Consider the following 22,950-nt stretch of genomic DNA (forward strand, 5'->3'; position numbering starts at 1 on the left):
CTGGCTAATTCAAAACAAACATGCACAGGCTGCATGTCATTTGTCGCAACAACAAAAAACCTCTATCACTCAGTACTCTATTGAAGGTCACAAAAGTATGATAAATAATCGTACATGAATAAGTTTGGCGGTAAACATAATGCTGAGATGGGACAGTGGCTCTCAAAGAGGTGTATTTTAAAGTTAAATGAGTGAAGTGTAATTTGAATAGGCTGCAGTAAAATGAAATCAGGGCTTCCTCTTTCAACACTATCTCCACTAGGGCTACAGTCTCTATTAGCACTATCTCAGTGGAAGAATACTGCAAGACAAATGAGGTGAATCCTACATGTAGGCTATGCTAGTAACTAGGCTATTAGTGATAGTACAGCTAGAGATATCAAAAAACAAAAACAGGCCTTCATTCAGTATTGGGTACCACACACAGGTGTCACTACCACTAGTAAAAGAAATATCTAGGAGAAATAGCAAATTTCTACTATAAACTCAGTATTGAGTTACGTTTTTTTAAATTTAAAAAGTCCCTAGGCTACTGGATTATTACAGGGATTTCTAGCCGAAAGAAAGTATACAGACCTAGATTCCTTAGCAGTAGAACTGCAGTCAAAGTTTCTTTTTCTTTTCTTATTGCATAATTAAAATTAGTTATCATGGGTGTAAGCATACAATATACATCCATTAACAAAACTCAGCACTTATAAAGGTGGCTCAAAGATTTCCAGCTATCTTGGAAGAGACAGACACAATATAAGTTGTCTGACTGTCTCTGTGTTAGGCTACATCTTGGCAGACTTGCTGCCACTGGCCCCGCCATCTATTCCTTTATAACTGTGTCTAATATTAGCTTGTCCTTCAGTCACTCTTGGGACTATGTCCCAAAAGTGTAGCCTACAGGATCAAATCTAATTATACTGATCTTCAGTGACTTTTGAACAGCATGGGCTACTTCCTAATTTACAAAGTATTTTAATGCATTTCAGGGCTTCTGTCCCCAAATGGCAGAACATGAGGGTAAGCAGTCAGGTGAGGCATTGAATCCAGAAACACTCAACCACTGCAGGTAATAGGAGTGGTAATAGGTATATTAGGTCAATGAATGTCAGGGACACTCCCCTCAGTGAAATGTAACATGTTGCCACACCTGTATTGGTCAAGGGAGAAGCCAGATAACATACACTAACTCTTGAATTGTTAATATACAGTATATATATATATATATATATATATATATATATATATATATATATATATATATATATATATATATATATATATATATAAAATCATACACAGCGTAACCTTCACTGTTGTAATTAATTTGATGGCTCAAACTAAGAGAATATGAATAGACAAATAAGATAAAAAAAAAATGAAATAGAGATTTGGTGGTTTTGTTGTTGATAGTGCTTGTCTTATGTTCTGTTTGTTTGTGTAATGCAGTAATGTGTAATTGCTCCAGAACTCATCCCAGTTCTTTCTGTACTTTTTCAGGTGCAGTGCATCAGGCTGTGTGGGTGATGCAATTTAAATGCAAATTATCAGCCGTGGACAAGGACCTGCTCAAGGCCTCGAGGTTGCATCGATTCACAAAATGAATCTTTGTGTGGTGCCAAATACTACCAGGTACCCTTACAGTACTGCTGTAACTGTACCATGTACCATATAGTATGCATGTACACACGGTGTGTTAGCACTGTAAACTAAAAAGGTAACCCTTCAAAAGAGACATAACTGCTTTCAAAAAATCACTCCACCCATATCTCAAGGTCAGATATGCTGAATTGAGAACAGTAAGAGGTGTGTATGCATGCCTGTATGTGTGTGTGTGTGTGTGTGTCTCCTAGCAGCATGAAATAGTCCCTCCCATGGATCTAATGCCCAAAGCAAGCATGGATGGGTGGGTGTGTAACTTCTATTTCATCACACCACCAAGCTCACACTACATTGTGTAAGAACAGACCTTATTAGGCAGTGTATGCTGCCTTTTCTCTTCTTGTTTACTCTTACGCATATGACGGCTCGCAGACACCACACAGCAATATAACTGCTGAAACTAAAGCCTGCTTTTGTCTGCGGATCTTTACTTTAGCCATCTTTCGCCATTATACAGAGGTACAGCTTGTGGATCAAGTTTCACCATGGTTTTCAAAATACAAAGCAGCTCAGCTGGGACTTGTCCTGGGTGCACGGAAACACAGAAAGCCATTACTCCCCTATGGATTTACAAGTGTGTTCTTAGTAATGTAACACTCAAGAGTGAGACACCCTCTTAAACCAAACATAAGTCACAATGATAGCAACGCTGTCACTATGTTCTAAAAACAGTTCAGAAAGCTCTTTTGCAAGCTTGTCTTATCTCTTGCTCCACCTTTGCACTGCCACAATAGCAGGGTGGATGTAATGCTATTGTTTAGATTACTGTTGCGATGCAACATGAAGGCTGCTGGGTAGACAGTCACCTTATATGCATTTCCTTCAACCTGACATAAGGCAGACAAACTGGAGTCAGAGAGTGAAAACTTGAGTTTAAGGTTTACACGACAGTAAGCTGATCCCTAAATTCTAATAGGCCAGGACACTGAACCCTACACCTACACCTACCACCACATGACCAGACACCCTGGACATGTTGACAGGTCTAAAAACACTTTGGTCATGAGCTATTTAGCAGCTATTCCTTTGCAGTTTGTTCAGAATTATTATTCATCTATACATTTTGCACAACATTCAAATGTGTCATGTGCATATAGTGTGTATTTTAGCTGTGCACCTACAGAGGGCTGGCCTTTGGGGTGCAGATAAGTTCCAATAGCTAAACCAACATCTCTTGTGGACAATTTTATGAATTGATTTGCATTGTGTTGTGCATATTTATGAGAATAATAAAAGACTGACATAGTGTTTGTGAACAAGATGAATGGCTTTGAATTAGAGAAACATGCACTGTTATTGTGGACACTTACCATGCTGAGATTATTACTGTTGTGAAGCTATTCAAATTCAATATGAAACATCAATAGTACCGTTCTTGTGATAAGAAAAGAGAGAGAGAGTGGGAGAGTGGGAGGACAAGGAGGTATTGAAAATCACTTTAATTAAAGATGGTGGGAAAAGACAAAGACATTAGTATAGATAATATGTTTTTAATAGAGAAGGAAACTAGAGATATTAGTTGCAATGTATGTATTTTATATCAGTGATTTTCTATCAAGACAATGACTAAACTTCACTGAAACTTTATTGAAAACAGTAACTCCTGTGTATTGGCTATATGATGCAACAGTCACAGAAAACTGCAGATGGCCCCTGACCTTTTTCGACCACTGGTCCATTTGCTATTGTTATAGTGGTATTGATTAACCAATATATTGACAGAATGCTGCGATTCTGGTCCCACTTTTAAGGACAGTGTTCCATTTCTCCTTATATATCATGAATCCTTTTAAGGAGACACATTTGGCTCTGTTTTCACTATTTTATAACTTGAATCAATCAAAAGCCTAAACCTCCTGGCATTATGCATCACACACAACAACGTTTCACAAAAATGTGATTAACTGATACAGCAGAGTAATGCAGGATTGGTGTATTTACATTATGTAGCTTAAAAGGTCATCTACCAAAGTGGGATGACATTAAAAGAAATATGTTGCTATAAACCGCATGCTAAAAGGGAGTCTCAGACTCACTGAACAAAGAAGGTATATGGCTATTTCCAACATGCCTCCTACTACCTTTAAAGCTGCAGCAATGTGCATTTACTGGTCTGATTACATGCATGTGTTAACTGAGATGGATATGTGTGTACAGGTGTGTCCAGTCATTCCACTCAGCCAAGAGGTAAGGGCTAAATATAATTAGGCTGGGTTTATCCAATGAGAATCCAACTTCAAAGTGGCAACTGAGCATTCCAAAAATGTCTGTCTAGTCAGTGGCACTCCACAACAAAGAGCTCTATAAGAGAGGTTTTGCCCTTTACAATGAGCAGTTCTGTTAAACTGCTTTTAAGTTTAGGAATTTGAATATAAATAACAGTCCATAAGCGGTAAAATGATTATATTGTACTGATGTCTAGAGGTGAAGAAATATTCGGAGATTTCTTAAAAGAAACCAGATGGTGTTTTGGACTCAACCTAACAGTCACTGCGGTGTAGCATTGTCGGCTATTTTATCTTTACTTTATTCATAACCTCATTAATATTGATGTAAGGTCACATCAAGCAGAAATTTAACCTGAACTTTCATTGGATGGGCAGTCTTCTATGACACAACCCCAGTCGACTCGGCGGCTCCCCAGCTTTCCTTTCACATTATGCATTCAATCCAGCAAGTTTTCAAGGCAACAATTAGAACTGGCACACTGTGAAGAGGCAAGTCATTATAGTTTTGATACATTGTTATACTGGAGCTCTGTCAAGGCATGCATGACTGACACCTCTTATATACTGTCTATGGACTGACAGCTGAGACTCTCTATCTCCCAGTTCAATTTTGTGAATGGTTGTTGCTTTTTTAAAATCAAAAATAGTATTACCAAAGGTGTATATTTCAAAACTTACCAAATAAAAGTGTATTCATTCAAACCATATTGAGATGCTAAATATTCAATATGTGAACCTGTGCTATACCATCAGTTTCTAATTGTAGCCTACGTATCCTATTTCATATAAATGATCTGATCTGAAAAAAACATAGCCTACTAGAGAAAAGGCTACGCATTTATATCACCATCTTCTTGCAATTTGTGTATGAGTCCGTTTGTTCAACTTTTTCATTCTGACATCAGTTTCAATCAGTAATACTGGATTGGACTGATATAGATTAATGTGCTTTCAGGGAACAAATGTAATTTTTTCAACATTCATATTGGTAGCTGCTTTGCCTTTTGATGATGACCAATTGAAGTACTTTGCCGACATATAGAATGTTATTTATTATCATGTATTGGAGCATGTCATGCAGCTAATTGATGAAAATACATACAATTCGTTGGAGCTACAGTACTCACACAATAAATGCATCTCCAGCAGTGGTGGGACAGAGCCCTCTGGGGCGGGGTGAGTATATGTTGCCCCACCCCGCTGTCTGCGCGACTGTTGGTGAACAAGGAACTGCTGTTTGCGCTGCGCTGCATCCATTGACATATGTAAAAGGCTCCATCTCTGCAGACACAAGAGGGAAAGACGTAACGTTACTCTGAAACGCCGAAGACATCATTATTTTGGACTGACTGGTGTTCGTGTTGTCACTAACGTGAGTAACCGTGCCACTTCTATGCCAAGACAGCTCTCTAAGAAGCTGTGTGTTACCGATGGAATAGCACCTCCTTTAGCTAATAGTAGCTAGACATGTATGCTAATGTTAACTGTTAGGTTGCTAGCTAGCTAGCGTTAGCGTTCCCCTAAGAAACAATTTTCGGACTGCTGGACTAACGTTACGTTACATAATACAAGCATGTCACATTAACAGTAACAAGTGATAGGACTGGCGTTCAAAACATAGCTAGCTATATTACTAGTTAGCAGACAGCTAAGCGCTAACGTTATGTTGCTGCTGTCAACTTGCGGCTAAAAACAAAACATTGGGGTCCTTGTCAATCATGGGAACAATTTTGGGGGCCAGGTTTCCGCTCGGACATATATAACCCCTAAATTACTATAAACATTATGTATTTGAACCCTGTGTATTTGCCACAGTAATGTTACCTAGGTTAAGCTAGCTGTTGACGGCAGGGTGCCGTGTTAAATGTTGATGTCAAAGACCCCCGACTTGGGTCCATAAAACGTTAGCTAATCATATCAGCCACACACACCGCACATGAAAAAGGCGATGGTTGTTTTCCTGGGTGCTAATCTGAGTAACATTAGATCTTTGTTAACGTTAAAAGGTTAGCTTGTTATGTAGCTAGGTGACAATTGTGAGGAAAAACATATGACGATTCTCGGACATGCTAGTGTTTTGCTAACTTCTGCTGAAAGTAAACTTTTGCTAACTTTACTTTACCTTCTCTGTACCCCAGTTTTTGGGAACAGACCCAACCAAGTTGCCAGTTCTGTTCAAGCTAGTGCACCATAATCATGTTGGATTACCAATTTGTGCCACCTTTGCTAATGTACTGTTGTTAATCAATCGCAGCTGCAGTACACTTGACACTTATGGCAGTATAACACTTATGTTTACACTTGATATTCCAGTTGGGCAGTGAGAAATGGCTAACTAATTTGTGAGTCACCACACTGTCAAAATGGCCCAACCTTTGAGTATTATTGCCCGTTTCATTCTAATGAATCTTCCAGCAATCCCAATCAGTGGCTAAATTATAGTTGCTCAAAAATGTTAAAGTACTTTTTTCAATTTAAATGAATTAGTCATCTCGTAAGAAAGTTGTCATTTGTCACGAACAAGTCACAGACCTGGCTAAAGATCTATACAATCGGAAAGTTTCCATATTAGGTTAGAAGGTAGAAGAAATGCATTCTTCCTCTGTGCTTCTGGTAGGCCTACTACTCCTGACCACAATCCCCTCTCACTGTTTATATTTACTGCTCAGAGGCAGAAAACCTCCCCAAGCAACAGAGGAACTGCAAAGTTTACTATTGTTTGAGTGGAATGCATCCCTGGTTTCATCTGGGGGCATATAACATCATTTTAAGTGCCCCAGGCTGGTGAGTTGACACTGCCCCCTCCCTTTGTTTTTATAAGACACGGTCATCCAAGTACCGAGTAGTGTTTACACAACATAAATACTTATGTTTCTCTTGTGGGCATCTCAACATATCTCTGCCAGGGGGCGGAGAATGTTGATGACCAAGAGCGATATTGATTTACCAGGTCTCAGGTCAGTTTCAGGTCCCAGTGTACCTTGTCACTGGATTTAAAGGGCTGAATGGGATTCTGGATTGTGCTGTGGCACTGGCTGAACTGAATGGTTTTTAAAATAAGGAAAATGAATGTATTATAACACTTGGCTCACTGTGAAAGGATACAATCAAGACATCCACATACTGAACATGCTGCCATGTTTTACCAGGTTCAACAGGTAGGCAGGTTTAACAGGATGTAAAATATAGTCCTTCTTGGCTGGGATTGATTGTTTTGTAGTGTTCAATTTTCTATTCACTTCAAGGGGCTTTATTGGCATGGAGGCCAAAGCAATAACAATGTTGCCAAAGCATCAGACAAAACACAATTAACAGTTATATACATTAACACAACATTAGGATTGGTTTATATCATTGTATAACTAAAAACAAATGTTATTAAGGTGTGTGTGTGTGTGTGTGTGTGTGTGTGTGTTTGTGTGTGTGTGTGTGTGTGTGTGTGTGTGTGTGTGTGTGTGTGTGTGTGTGTGTGTGTGTGTGTAATAATTTATATTGATAACAATGACTAAAAACCTAAGACATCAAGATCACAAAAGTTACCCTGACAGCTACAAGTAATTATATAAACTGTTGGATTATGTTCTAAATTTGGCAAACTGTTATAATTATAATGTTGTACCTTTCTTTATGGATGTAGAACAAATGCAATAAATAGTTGAAGCAAGTGACTTGATGATAACTGGATACTGTTTTTAGGGGCATCAGGCATGTCACTCAGAAGTAGCGTGAGAAAGCCTAATTTAATAAACAAAATTATGTCAATCAGTGTCCCTTAAAGCCACCATTAATGTTTTCTTTCCATTGCCCAGCTGTTACAAAATTAATGTTCTGTGTGATGTACTGTTCACCTTGCTAAAACCTCAGTGGACACACTTACTTACACACTTACATCTTTGCCTCGTTATTGTTTTCTTTTTGTTGTAATAGCATAAAATTGTCCATTGCAGTGTGTGTGTTTATTTGTAAGTTTTTGATTGCAAGATATTCAAAAGAGATGTCTCCAGCAAAGGTACCATATTTTATATACAAGGTCCTCTTCAGTACTCTGTGAAGATGGATAGTACAGATAAGGGAGTTGTAGCTGTAGTTTGACTCACTGCTTTCTATTCAAGATAGCTTTCACAATCCCAGTATCACCATCCAGACCAAAAAGTTCTGACAGGCTGATGACAAGAAACCATTGAGCATTGGTGTGTCTCAGCTGTAAAAAATAACTATTTTCTGTAAAAGCTCCAAGTCCCCCAACTGGGGATTTCACAGATCATGGATTACTCTCACTTTGAAAATTACTTAATTTCAGCTTAGTTTATATATTTCAAAGACCCAGGAAGACATTAATTATACTAGCCTAAATGGGCGGTCCTCAGCTGGCAGCTTGAAGTCACACAGACCAAGAAAAACAGTTTTTATCTCTGCCTCTTGTATATTTAGGCTTGTCTGTCCAGCATATGTGTGTACGTATTTGTGGCGGAGATGAAAAAACTCTTTCTAGTTGAACACAAAACCTTTTAAGCCGATCTGATATATAATAAGAGAAATTCTCTCATGTTGTCAGCATTTAAAAAAAATAAAAATAAATTCAGAAATGATCATCAATGATTCCCATAGAGATGGTGTGCATGCATGCTTGCTGGTCACCTCAGTCCCAATTGCCATGGCCTGCCGAACACTTCAATTAGCATATGCCATGTGTTTTTTTTTCTTCTGTCTTTCTACTGAATCAGTGTCAATCGGTGTCTGAATTGTTAATAGGATATCGACAGGTGGCAGCTTCAGGCCTCAGTGGGATGAACTCCTCTTTCCCATCCTTTTGTGCACACACGGGAGCTACAGATACACACCAGTAGCCCCTTGCTTAATTGTTAATCATCTTTCCATGACACAGATGAATGAAGCAACAGTCTGGTTGAAAATGAAGTTCTGGAGCTTAGCTTCACCGGTGGCAATTACTTTTATCCTTGCTTTCTGTTGTTTATTAATCGAGGTGTATGAGGATTCTAGGACATTTATGCATTAACTGTTGAAGGTACAGTTATGCCTGCAGTGCAGTATGAAGACAAATCCCATGAGTGCACTGCTATTGTTCTAAGCTTTGCCTCTCAAGATGAGCGTTAATTAGTTTTTTGGTTCTCTAAATCCTTACGTCAGACTTCCATGGCTTATGACTTGAGAAGGAATGTGATTAGCACAGTGGTAGGTGTGTGCTCGGCGCGCTTCTCTGCGACGTTCAGATGATATTTACGTTATGTAGTTTTGAAACGGTTTTATCCTCCTCATTTTTCAGTATTTGCAAAAACGGAGGCAGATCTATGCCATCACATGCTGTACAAAATGCTCTAAAACTAAATTGTAGAACATCCTCTAATTCTTGTACAGTACAGTCCTGTGTTTGGTCCTGTTAAGAGTGCCAGTTGTTTCACCGTGCCTTTATTCTTTTCTCTCTGCAGGATGTTAAGCTTGCGGGCGCTGTCCGCAGTTTCGGTGGGGCTAGTGCAGTTGTCCCGGCGCTACCACACTGGGGCAGTGCGAGGGTCTGGCCGCAGGAGGCTGATGCTGGCAGCCCTGGCTGGGGTAACTGGTGTCTCTGCTAGTGCTGGGCTGCTCTGGAAAAGGTAAGTCCGGGCCCAGTAATACACCTTTGTGCTTCTATGGAGTACTAAGAAAATAATAATGGCCTTCTAATTCAATTCAAAAATGCTTTATTTTTCCCTCAAGTGGCAATTATACACATTAAAATAACCAAAGACTGCAAAATATGTTAGTGTAAAGATTTTGTCTTTGCTCATTGCTGGCTATTCAAATTATCATACAAACTTGTTAACCATCCCCAAATACAGTGTTCCCTTTTTTTTTTGATTGCCACTGGCTTTTTCCATCCACAAATACAGTGTTGCTTGCAACAATGTTATAGGACTGTGTTTTCTGGTTTCTTTTGAGCTGCATTTTTCTGGTTTTACTACCACATCAAAGATATTCCCATTGAATATCACCCCATACTTCGGAGTGCATCGTCTTGTCTTCACACCGTGACTTGCAAGCTTCTCTATCTGGCGTGGTCCCCCATTAAATGAACTGTCCTTGATCTACACTGAGTAAACTAGGATTTGCTTGCATGGCAGTATTTGACCACAGTTATTGGCTTTTGAGCGCATGCCAAATTCAACTCCCCCAACATTAACATTAACACAGCTGTTGGGGAAACCACCCCATGAAGTCGCTTACCTGCATTTCTGTTGCACATGCCAAGCCACCACCCCAAGTGGGTCACAACATGTCTATGGCTAACCATTACTAAGGAGGCTGGTGTTTAGTTAATGCAAATTGGTGGAGAAGGTGTTGACGTGAGTGCTCTATGGGGACAGAATGACTATGCTGCAGGAGGCAGAGTGATGGATGGTACCTCAGGGCATTTGAGACTGATGGGACGAGACTGTTCCAGGCCTTCACCCCAGGCTTCATTCTCCTTGTGTCTCGTTAAACTGAATTATTCAGCCTACCCCAGACACACCCAGCTATTTATTATCATTATTCCAATTTTTGGTTTATTTAGAAAAATGGTCAAGTGGGAGTTTGCCTCGGTAAACCTCTCTGCAAGCAAAACACAGCACAGCACATACTCTCTCTTCTTCCCTCTCTATTCTTCCCTCTCTCTGGTTTAACTGTTTAGCATCAACGCTGCAAAATCTAGTCAGCTACACACTTCCCCGGTTCTACTTGGTGCCAGAGAAAAACACAGAGAGATCGTCCTTCTATAAATTACATAGAAATGTGTCTCAGGTGATGTTTCTAATCAGTTTCTTTGTTGAAAACTAGAGCGTATGCAGAGGCAGGGCCTTCCGTCCGACACTCTGAGCAGCCAGGCGGAGAGGGGGGGGATTTCGTGAAGGAGGCTGATTCTGAGGCCGAGTCAGAGAAATCGGTGGAGGCCAGCAGTGGAGACGAAGAAGCAAATGAAGGTGGTGAGGAAAAAAAAAAGAAGCCACGCTCTGGATTTCGTGACCGCAAGGTAATCAATAAATAATAAACATTCAGCCGTTCAGTAAGTCCAGTCTTTAATTCACATCTAGAATGGTGTTTTGAAAGCCCTCCCTATCAATGTCCAATATGCAAACGCCAGTATATTTTTGACAGAATATTTTACGGAGACACACAATGGTAATCAGCATGCATTGCTGCGGTCATAAAAAACAGAAATGAAACCCGTAAAATTTCATTGCTGTTAATTAGGCAGCCAATGACAAATTCAGACAAGCAGAAGAAGAATAAAGGGTCTTTGATACGATGCCAAATAAACACAGTTTGTAGTTCTGCATATTATTGTTGGAGGACCAGAGAGAAGGAAAGAGGAAGACCTTTTGAATGTTCAATGCAATTTTTTCCAAAGGAAATGTGATGCAATAGTACATCTTACTTATGGATGTAGATGTAAAAAAAATGTGCAATCCCTCTTACCTCAGCAGCAGCCTCAGTCTGCTGAAAGCATATAAACGTCTAGTGGGCAAACCGTTTTAGTGAATCACAGCACCAAAGGATTCTAGTGTGTTGGTAAAAATAGTTTGTGGCTCACTCACTATGTCAAATAAAGAGTCTAGGTTTGATAAAGCATACTGTCTGAAGTAAATTATGTGTGCAAATGTCAGAGCATGTGCCTCAGTGCTTCAGAATGAAATGTAGACAGAGTTTTACAGTGTGTGGTGGGAAATACTTAAACATGACTTGAACATTTATTTTGAATTTCTGTTCCTTCCGTTATGTATTTTTTATTTTTTTTTCAAAGGTGATGGGAACTATCTGAATAATAACTCAAATGCAAAACTATGCTGCAAGAGGGAATTTTCACACTGTGTGTTTTTAAGATGTCTCAGATGTTGCTCAAGAATCTTTTGAAAACTTGAAGAACAAATTAATAAATAACTGGTTTGACTTGAATTTCACCCCCGTGATTGTATATGTGCAAATTTTGTAATGGAAAGAGCTGGCATAAATGGCTGAAAGCTTAGAAGATTTAGCTTGAGTCTCCATCGGTGTGGGTGATGCTGAGATCAGTAGCCTGTAAATCTGAGGAGATGAGATCCAGAGAGAGATCACAGCATATACCAGGCTTTCCATCAGTCAGGCTCTCTGGCATTTCCACGCGCCAGTCCTAAAAGCTCTCATCCATACGCTAATGGTTGCCTCTTCTGGGGGACACGCTCCTGGTGATTTCCCTATAGACCAGTAAGTTCTGTTAAAGAGGGGGAACCAACACAGCTTGCAGACTCGAGAAGAGAACCTAGTTTCTGTGCATCTTTTCTGTTATCAAAATCGAAGTGGATAACGTATTTTACTTTTTCCACAGGGAGTTTGCGTAGTGTACACAATCATTGAGTGTCACATGAAATAATAGTCTGTGTGGATTAGTGTGGCTGAGCACAGCTCCCAAACAGACACAGCTCTGTCAATTTCCCAGTTATGCTGCATCTGTTTTGAAACTGCTGCAAAGCAAATGGCAGTGTCAAGGCAAACATCAATGGGTTTAATGTGTGTAACCCTTCAGTATGTTAGTGAAGCTATGCTGTTAGCCTTATGTGCGGTTGTCACAGATTTGTGTGGCTTTGATAGCCTCTGCAGTCTCCCTTCATGTTAACCTGTCTGCTGAAAACACTTTTTCCCTTTTGATTATGTGGTAGTTGAATATACTGTACTTCCCCATCAGCACTGTCAACTTGTTTTCCTGCTACCACCTGCTTCTTTATTCTGGTCACTCCTTCACCCTCTCCGCAGTCTCTTAGCTCTACTTCAGATCATTTATCTTGCCACACACAGGAATAATCCTTTCGTCTTAGATTTGGCTGATGTTTAGGTATGTTAGAGTGTTACTTGTACATAATGTGTGAAATCATTTTGTGTCATTAATTGTGGTTCCTGTCTGGTTGGCAGGTGATGGAGTATGAGAACAGGATAAGAGCCTACTCAACTCCAGACAAGATTTTTCGCTACTTTGCCACGCTGAAGGTCATCGGCGAGCATGGAGATGCTGAGGTTTACATGACGCCCCAGGACTTCATACGCTCCATCACACCTAATGAGAAGCAACCTGAGAGTGAGTCTCCTCTTTCTCCTTCCACCGCCTGTGCTTAGTCTTCATCAGTGACTTCATTTACACCTACTGGCATGCTCCAGTTATTTTCTATGATTTTTTTCTTTATTCCTTGAGTCTGTAGTTCTGTAGACTCAAGTAATTGTTTAGACTGATTCTGCCTCTCATCCAAGATTTTGAACCCAAATATACTCTGGCAACCTTGCTGATACAGGGACACTTAGCACACGCTTGGCAGTTCCGGACTTCTGACAGTTCATGGTATAACGATTCCATTGACTGTGTTCACAAGTATGAAGGGAGGCGGGGATGGGTGTGCGATCACGCTGAGTTGAGGGACACAGCAGTTGGTGTTTCAATTAACAGGTTCGAGCCAGAGCGGATCTCAGGCGTCACACATGGAGCCAGTGAGAGATATTTGATCTTCAGCCATGGGAGGGTTGGGAAGGCAGGGATCTTAACTTGGCATAAACATGTGTCGGCTCCACTCCTGTCTTTATCTGTCATTATCCGCTTATTCAACACTAAAATTAATTCAGATTCACGTGACCTTTTATTGTTTGGGAGTATATTAGACTCCATCACAGACTTGCGGTTGAATGTACAGTGTATGATGACTATTGCATCCTGCACTTCATCCACAGTAAAGAGGCAAGCCTGCAGTTAGCGCTTAATAAGGACATAGCTGGGCCTGTCACGTCTGCGCTGCCTCTCCTGCTCACCTCATCACTTCCATTTGTTAACCATGCTTAAGACTTGGCCTAGCTTGACCCCCTTTGGCCTTTCATGTATAGACCCAGCACCTCTCCTTCCCACTTTATGACTCCCCAGCTCCTCCTTTCTTTATCCTGCTTTTAGCCTTTCCAAACTGGCATTTAAGTAATTATGAGCTGAGCTCTGTTGAATAAGAGAAGGCTCAGCAAAGCAGATAAACAAGCCAAGAGAAGCTGCTGTTTACTTCATAGGCAGCCATTTCAGTCTCTTTTCAAAGCCCCCAACCCACGTGAGGTTAACCAACAGACTCCCTGCTCAATTAAAAAAAGAAAATTATGATAAAGTCTCAGTTGCTGATTAGTCTGCTTTTGTTGTTTTAATGCTCTGCAGATTTTCTGGCTCATAGATGATAAATAACCCATGGACCTGATTTAAAAATGTGAATTTTCTGTTTGGACACGGTCTGGAAATGTATAAATACATAGATGGATAGAACAATTGAACTGCGTCCCAGTTCAAAGGCTGTATCCTTAGAAGGACAAGGTACACGTAGCATCTCCAAATCCGACAGTCCAGTCTGACAGAGTCCAATACTTCAGGTTATCAACTTATTGCCTTGAACTGTGAATTACAGTATATGACTAGGATATGCCCGTAAAAGAATAGATTTTGATATAGTAATTCATGCTGGATAGACCAATTTGTCCTTTCAGAATTGAGCAAAACATGTCTTTTTCAGGTGCATTTGAAACAGCCCTTGAAATGGTACAAACCTTGCTTGCCCTGTATTTGGTCTAGAAAATTGTGCTCAAGCTCGGCGATCCAGCCCCTGAATTGGGAATCTTGTTTGTCGTGGTTACTCACCTGAAGGAAAAGGAATACTGACTCAGCAGAAGAAGATGGTGGCTATTTTAAGGTTTTCTATAATGCCAATGAAGCCAAATTCAGATTAATGAGATTATACTCTAATAATAGCCCTCAAAGTTAATCTGATTTGAACAGACTGTTTCTGCAGGTCAGTGTGCTACTAGACGTCCGGAGCCTGTGTGACTCTTTGAACATTATGTATAATATATGAATACTGCACGCTTCATTTGGCAGATTATAACTCTTGCCTCACACAAGAGTTTAGAAAATAATTACCCCAACAAGGTTTATTAGTTTGTTTTACATTACAGTTTGGACCTAGGATTGTCTTTTTCACCCAAAATTCATGACTTATGTTTGAAGTATACAGTATTTGATTAAGTCTAGTATAAAGTGGGAAAAAAATCACATTTCATATCATTCTTGCTGGGACCAGAATTATATTCAGCCACAGAATGAATTGAGGCAAAGAAAGAAATAACAGTAAGACTGACGGGACAAAAGACCAGTGCACGGTGAAGACTTCTTTTCAACTGATCAATATGTGTGCATTGAAGTCATTATTCATTGTGTTAGTGTGTTAAATCCTGATGCCCCTGTTGTGTAACTAGTCTGCCTCACATCTCATTTGTTATATTTGTCTCCTAATCTGTATGTCTGTTTACTTTCTCTCTCTGTCTCTTTTTCAGACCTAGGCCTGGATCAGTTTGTTGTGAAGCGATATGATGGAAAGGTAAGAAGTGGGCGTCAGGGTGGTAAAGAGGATAGGGGCAATCATGGAGGTCAGCAGCAGGGAGTTTTTATAATTATGTTTTAGAAACATTCTGGTTGTTGGATTATATAAATATACTGTAAACCCAATGGGTATTGCGTTCCCCCAGAAAGCTGTGCTAATAACATATTAGAGCTTATTTCTTTTCCCAGTCCATAGGGATTTATTCTCCAGAATGGCCATTTTCAATAAAGAATCAATTCATCCAAAATAAAATAAACACATTTTCTCATTTACCCATGGTGGTATCTGGCCATGAAGATAGTTTCAGTTTTATGTGCTGAAGTTTTAAGATATCTGCCTCTGAAACTTCTGCCACTACCCCAATACAATGGAGGTTACTAGAAATAAGTTTGTGCACTGAGAAATGTCATTTGTAAAACAGTAACCGGTCTTTGCAGAAGCAATATTGCAGTTATTAACTCTTCCACAGTTTTTATAGAACTTTTTTTCAGTTAAAAGTAGTCAAAGGTCAACATTCAGTAAAATTATAAGTCCATATATATTTTTTTCTTATTAACTTATCTCTTGAGTATTGTCAGAAATCTGTCCCTTAACTCTTAAATATTGATCCTAATTTCATACAAAATATTTTAAGCAAAGTACAGATGCACTTGATAATTATTATGTTAGATGTATGTATGTATGTACAGTACAGGCCAAAAGTTTGGACACACCTCATTCAATGCGTTTCCTTTTTATTTTCATGACTATTGACATTGTAGATTCTCACTGAAGGCATCAAAACTATGAATGAACACATATGGAATTATGTACTTAACAAAAAAGTGTGAAATAACTGAAAACATGTCTTATATTTTAGATTCTTCAAAGTAGCCACCCTTTGCTTTTTTATTAATAAGGGAAAATTTCCACTAAATCCACTAATTAACCCTGACAAAGCACACCTGTGAAGGTAAAACCATTTCAGGTGACTACCTCATGAAGCTCATTGAGAGAACACCAAGGGTTTGCAGAGTTATCAAAAAAGCAAAGTGTGGCTACTTTGAAGAATCTAAAATATAAGACATGTTTTCAGTTATTTCACACTTTTTTGTTAAGTACATAATTCCATATGTGTTCATTCATAGTTTTGATGCATTCAGTGAGAGTCTACAATGTAAATAGTCATGAAAATAAAGAAACACATTGAATGAGAAGGTGTGTCCAAACTTTTGGCCTGTACTGTATGTAAATGCCTTGGATTTTAAATATGCATACACAAAGAAGGGATTATTAGTGAGGTTTTAAAACATATGGTCTTAATTCAGTGCAGTAGTGAGGGAACATTTAACAAAATAACGTGAAAAGAGATAAAAGTCGAAGATAATATCTCTGAAAGAAAAAATATGTATACATGTAAACTCATTTACAAGTGGGCATTACTTATACTTTTTGTGTATACTTATGCATCTGTTTTAATGTATTTTAAATGTCGGTTATTGAATCCCAGTCCTTTATAAATGTCATATATAATATCTATAAAATAGTAATCTATGAATTATGTCTATGAAATGCAAAGTAAATCAAAGAACTGCCACATTCATTTATCTTTCAGGCTGAAATGACATTGAAGAAATTGATAAATAGAACTTGGAATGATGTATAAATTATGGGGATAACTCAGTGTCACAGAAATAAACAAATACTCACCAGGGGCAGGGGGTTACAGCATCGTAAAAGATGACACATTAAAAGAGATAGTGGAGCAAATAGAAAACACCATTACGTTTTGTCAGCAAACGGAGCAGAAATGAATACAGAAAATCCCAATCATACTGTAAGAAACGCAGCTATGAGAATGTTAGCTGAAATGTCTGCATTTCTGTTGATATCGTGAGCACAAGCTGGTATCACACTGAGATACGTCCATTGCAGGTACCCGTTTTTTATAGGAGTAAAAAATGTGAATGACACAGAACATCCAGAGTGCATGTTGAAAATGTGAAAGTCAAAGGATGTTGTTTTTCACAGACCATACTCTGTAAACTATGTTTTTTTTTTCTTTTCTCATGTCTTTGCATTAGCTGCTTCTCTGTCTTTGCTCCTCAACCATCAACTCATATTATTTTCCAATCACAGTAAATGAGACTAGAGCAGATAATCAAAATATCGTTTTCAACCTATGCAGGGATCCTGTAACTATCTGCCTTCAATCTCAAAGCATTCGGTCTGTTAAACCTAGTTTACAGAAGCCTGGCTCTTTAACAGAGCAGCTCCACACTTAATCATTAAGAGGGACATGTACAAAGTGGGTCTGTCCAGTCTAATGACCTATTTAAAGACAATAACAGCAGGTGAACTTTTGACAGGTTAGCTCCCCCTTAGCCCCCAGACTGACTTTAAAATGAGCTAGTCTCTGTGCTCTAAATGCTAACATTGCTCTGTTCACAGTCAGGAAAATAGAGGCCATCAATTTAAATATCTAACATTATTTTCATTACTGCTTTCCTAGATATTGATTTGTGACTATTACTGCCCTCTCACTGATCCCAAGGTGCATCTCTCATACCCAGTAGCCAACCATTCCTACACATAAAGTATTAGCTAATCATCAGTGTGATTATTGTAGTTTCTAACCTTATTAGGAAATCCATCAGCCATTAGGCTGCTGTGATAATGAGTAAAGTCTGTACCTCCTCTCCATATTGTAGTCCGATGAACCACACCAAGTCAGTGAGGCTAAAGATAGAACTCTTTGTCACAACTTCCCTATTTTACTACGACTCAGTAGTGATTTTACTAAGCCTTATGTTTAGTGAAAGCCCCCAGAACTTGGACTCGCCCATATTTCAAAAGCATATTAACTAAAGAGCTTGGGCTATATACATTAATCAAAAGTAAATGTGAAATTCTGTGGCAGGCTAAAATCAAAATGGAACACATCATTTATGGCCCTTGTCTGCTTATGTAAATGTCGTCCCTATCTCAAGGCCTCTTGTTTCCTCTATTTGCCAGGCAAATCTCTTGACGCATGGTTTTCTCTGATACTGTATTTAGCTTTTTCTGTCCTCTGAGATTTTCCTGCCATGGTCAGAGCGACCCGATAGCTCCCCTTCCTCTGTCCAACCCCTTTTCGCCCAGAGACACTTTCCTTCAACTCATTGGCTTAATGGACACCCCTAGCTAGTTTAGAGGAGGAATAAACCATTACTAAACCATTACTTTCCTCCCATGAAATCTAGCTCCCATGAAACGTAAGACTGCATAGAATTAGACCTACAGTAGATGAAATGGCCACGGCAAGTAGTGGTGCAATATCTGTAGTGTGTAAATCATGAAGTTGATGGAGGGTGTGGTATAGTACAAGGGGAGAGTTTCAGCACGGGTTTGGGTTTTAAACTGAAATGAAGACTAGGGGTGATGGCAGAGAGGAGTACAGTATTGTGTGAGAGTAACATGAGAGCTCTCTTAAAAGACCTCCGTTTAGAAATAGCCCAGCCAACTGAGAGATTTGTCACATGCATACAGTTAAGTGGAAGAGTGTTTTAAGAGTGTACGTGTTATAAACCTCTAACTCCTCCCTATCCCCACCCCCTCCTGCTAACACTAATTTGTTCCATGTTCAGTCTGTAATGTTCACATGCAGACATACCCGATAGGATTGTTTAACAACTGTTGTCATATTGACCCACCCTGTTTGTTTTATTTTTATTTTCCTGTCCATGGGAACTTATTATTTTAGAAGTCTTTAAATGACATTGTGTTTGCTCAACCAATTGTTTCATTACACCTTTCTCCCTCTCTGTTTTCGTCTCTTACCCCGGTCATGTGGGCCTGCTTTTACTGCTGCTGCAATACTATGTTGATGAGACCTAACGTTGCCATTGTTAACTGTTGATTATTCCTTCATGCTTTTATCAGCCATCCTCTCTCATTCACGTAACGAGTAATCCCTCCATTTTCTCTCTCTTCCCTTCCTCGTGAATAACCATCATCCTCAACTCCCCTTCTCCCAAAACCCCTACTTTTTTCTCTGTCTCCTCCCCCAATCATTCCATCTACTGATTCTCCATTCTCTGCCCACAAACTCCCTCCTCCTCCTCCTCTCCTTTTCTGTCTCACTCCCTCCTCATCTCCTTCCCGTTCTGCCCCTCCCTCTCTGCAGGACTTCTGGCAGGTATGGGTGTGTGCCGAGCAGCATGTGTGCACCTGAATGAAAAACTTCACTTTGTAGACTCTACCTACTCCCTCCTTCTCATTTATATTTCCTCTTCTGTCTCTGAAATGTTTTTGGTTTTGTTTTTTTTATCTTTCTATTACTCACTCCTCTATAGTAATATGGAGGGCATAGCTATTCAGTGTTGTTAGTCCAGGGGAACAGCTAAGTATTTTTTTCCTGTATTTACTAGGAGTGGGAATCACCAGAGACCCCACGATCCAATATTATCACGATACGTATGTGATGATACGATATCATTGAGATTTTATACATATTGCAATACATTCTGCGACATATTGCAGTTTACCTTTTTCCAATTTCAAATTATGTTCCCAAAGGAAAACTTTGTGAACATCTGTGTTCTCTAAAAACATTAAAAAAAGAAACTCAACTGCACCATCGAGTGGACTGAAAAAGCAATGAATTTTATTATTCTAGTACCAAAAAATCTAATTTTCATGTGGAATTTATATAATAAAAGATTGATATTTGGTGTCTGTGTATTGATACAGTATTGCCACGGAAAATATTGCAAAACTGTGCTGTATCGATTCACACCCACTCCCAACACCTAGTGTTTTCCACATCTCAGCTGCAGCAGTGTGAAACCAAGGTCACGGCCTCAGTTAGGTTTACAGCCACTGTGGATAGGACCGCAGCCAAACTGTGCATTAAAGTATATCATTTCTAACAAGAAATCAGTAATTAAATTTTGAATTTACATAGGTAGGTGTTGAACACATCCTGATAGGGGGAGTCAGATGGATAATAAGGCCGATTTTATATCAAGGTCCGATTGGCTTGGTCGACCGTTTTACCACAGTGTAAAAGTACATTAAACTGCAGATGGCCTAACATTACTTGTGTTGATAACCAGGGGGTTAGCTCTGTATTGTCAACCATTTTAAAACAACATTTAAAGAAGGTTGAGTTTGAGAGAGAGCTTGTCTTATTGTCTGTGGTAAGTGACTGTGGTATAACAAGCACAATAATACTCTTAGATGTCCTCGTTGGGAAAATAACTGCCTTATCTGTTAATTTAATATACCAGAACACTTAAATCGCTTATATCACCAACATAAATGTTTATGACTCTTTTTGAGCATTTACTTGCTCCTAGTTTCCAGTGATGCTCCAAAATGTTTCACCAGAGTGTATTGGAGAAACCTTTTGTGATTTAAATGCTTCTGATATACACATTTATGTTGACCTATAAGCTTTATCTACTAAATGATTTGGCCTTTAAGCAGGTCTGAATGTCTCCGTCAGGATGACATGAAGATAAGCCAAGCGCAGCAAAGGGCAGGTTACAACCTGTGCACCTTTTTATAATGACGGGGAGTGTCAGAAACTATAGTAGGCATGCACCATATTGTGTGTGCACTTGGTATGCAAACTAAAACTTTGTATTGTTATTGGACGTTGGAGACCTCCCCGGTGCCCTTTGTATAGCTTGTTGGAGCAGCTGTGTGCCATGCCTTCCCTGCTGAATTATTGAAAGGGAAGACTTTATACTTTGCCTCTACAGGATTATTAAATGCTGCAGCACTGCTACATAATTTACACACTAGTCAGTGTTCCAAAGTAAAGTTCACATACATTTATTGTCAAATTTGAAGAGGAACATCAATTCTTGCAAAGCTGAGCTGCAAAGAGCAGCTACAATTAGTAATTTATAAGCAACTTGTATTGGTCAATGCCAAATCATAGCACTGCTGTTCCCCTGCACTCCCTCTATCTTGCTTTATAAACGCACCTTTTCTCCTTCATCCCTTCTAAGAAATATCAGCTCTAGCTTTCCACATGCTTTGGCACTCGAGCCTTTTTTCCCAGCATGCACTGCTCTATTGCCTGTGTCTCTCAGAGAAAGTAGCTGGTGGTGGCGCCCCCTCTCTGCGCATGGTGGCCTCACAGGGTGGGTTTTGGACCCAGGAAATGGCTCTGTTAGCTAATGTCAAGGCTGTATTGATGTGCTTGATAGCCTTCACAAATCCATCCTCTGGATTGTCCGGATGTCAGTGCTGCATGATTTCTGTAGAGCATGGTTTAGAGTCACTGAAGGTAGGACTTGGTCTGTACATTTAAAATGTATCCAAACAGTTCCTACATGCTGTGGCCCTCTAAAGCCACAGTGTCTGCTGTGTCAACAGCTACGACTGAGAGCGTACACCTGTCATTCAGAGGGAGTGTGGAAGGGGGCTGCTCTAATGGAAACGAGCCTGTTGTCACACCAACTGTTGTCATGTTCACTCTTTTTGATTTTACAGGAAGCTCCCAGGGGCCGCTGTTTGGACTGTCACTGCTCTGTTTCGCCATCTTTTCACACTGTCTTCAATTCTCACATGCTTTTTTTGCCCTCTTTGTCAATGTTCATCTCTATAAAAGCTAACGCACACAAACACAGTTGCACACACTTCATTCTTTTCTCTCTTTCTCCTCTCCTAATCCACAGTACTAGAGGTTGGGTTGTCTGTACACCTGGTCAGATAATTTGGTTCCTCCTCTCCCCTTGTGAGACTGTTGCCATTCCTCAGTGACTGCAATGTTTATTGTGCGTTCCACATCAGAGTCCATTATTTTGATTGCGCTCCCAGAATAATTATGAGTTGTTAACAGTACACTGGCTCTGCAGTTACCCCTGGGACTAGAGGTGAAAAGCTAATACATCAGTGTTCTCTCCACCCACACATCCGCCCGCCCACCTACAGACTGTGGTGTTTTGGTTGCAAGGTGTCATCACATACAAGGAGAAAATATTTACTCTTGACCTGTGTGTGTGTGTGTGTGTGTGTGTGTGTGTGTGTGTGTGTGTGTGTGTGTGTGTGTGTGTGTGTGTGTGTGTGTGTGTGTGTGTGTGTGTGTGTGTGTGTGTGTGTGTGTGTGTGTGTGTGTGTGTGTGTGTGTGTGTGTGTGTGTGTGTGTGTGTGTGTGTGTGTGTGTGTGTGGTGTCCTGGTTATGTGTTGCAGCAGAGGGCAAGTGCACTTACACACTGTGAGAGCTTTCAGCCACAATTCAGAAATGTCAGGCGCAGAACCCGGTTGACTTTACCCTCGAGCTGGTCATTCCGCATTCCCCTGAAACTCCCATCATTTCATTGTACCTGTCAAAGTGACAGGAAGCCCAGAGCTACCCCATCACACAAAGAAGCATAAAGGTTTTGATCCATTTTTAATGCATTTGTCTCGCCCACCCTCCCCCTTGCTTTCACTCACTCTGCGATGTCCATCTGACACACCGTACACATCTCTTTTTTTTTTTTTAATCAGTATTTCCCCACTGGTGTAGCCCTCCAGTGCACCAAGTTCTAGCAAAACTGTACGAAAGAAGAGAGGATGCTCAGGGACAGGCCTCACTAAAGCAAACTTACCACACACATTAATGCATAGACAAAGAGTTGGGACCAGAGCTCCTCTCTTTGCAGATTGGGATTTTAGTCTTCATAAATTTGTAAATTCCAACAAATAAAACTTTGTT

The 22,950-nt window shown here is 39.8% G+C and overlaps 1 protein-coding gene across 4 annotated transcripts in view; it reads left to right on the forward strand.

The window, feature by feature from the left end:
* Positions 1–5,078: 5,078 nt before the first annotated feature.
* The window catches only part of micu1 (mitochondrial calcium uptake 1), a 35,035-nt gene continuing 17,163 nt past the window's right edge, over positions 5,079–22,950 (forward strand). For 2 of the 4 annotated variants that reach the window (XM_039783345.1, XM_039783346.1), the window contains exons 1-6: positions 5,079–5,253; positions 9,329–9,493; positions 10,695–10,887; positions 12,801–12,963; positions 15,231–15,274; positions 19,422–19,433. In XM_039783345.1, coding sequence (XP_039639279.1) covers positions 9,330–9,493; positions 10,695–10,887; positions 12,801–12,963; positions 15,231–15,274; positions 19,422–19,433 — 576 coding nt within the window. In that variant the 5' untranslated portion in view covers positions 5,079–5,253; position 9,329. The remainder of the gene's footprint in view (positions 5,254–9,328; positions 9,494–10,694; positions 10,888–12,800; positions 12,964–15,230; positions 15,275–19,421; positions 19,434–22,950) is intronic. The other 2 variants (XM_039783347.1, XM_039783348.1) reach the window with 1 other exon arrangement.

Source organism: Perca fluviatilis, chromosome 19 (genome assembly GCF_010015445.1).
Source record: "Perca fluviatilis chromosome 19, GENO_Pfluv_1.0, whole genome shotgun sequence".
Taxonomy (NCBI): Eukaryota; Metazoa; Chordata; class Actinopteri; order Perciformes; family Percidae; genus Perca; species Perca fluviatilis.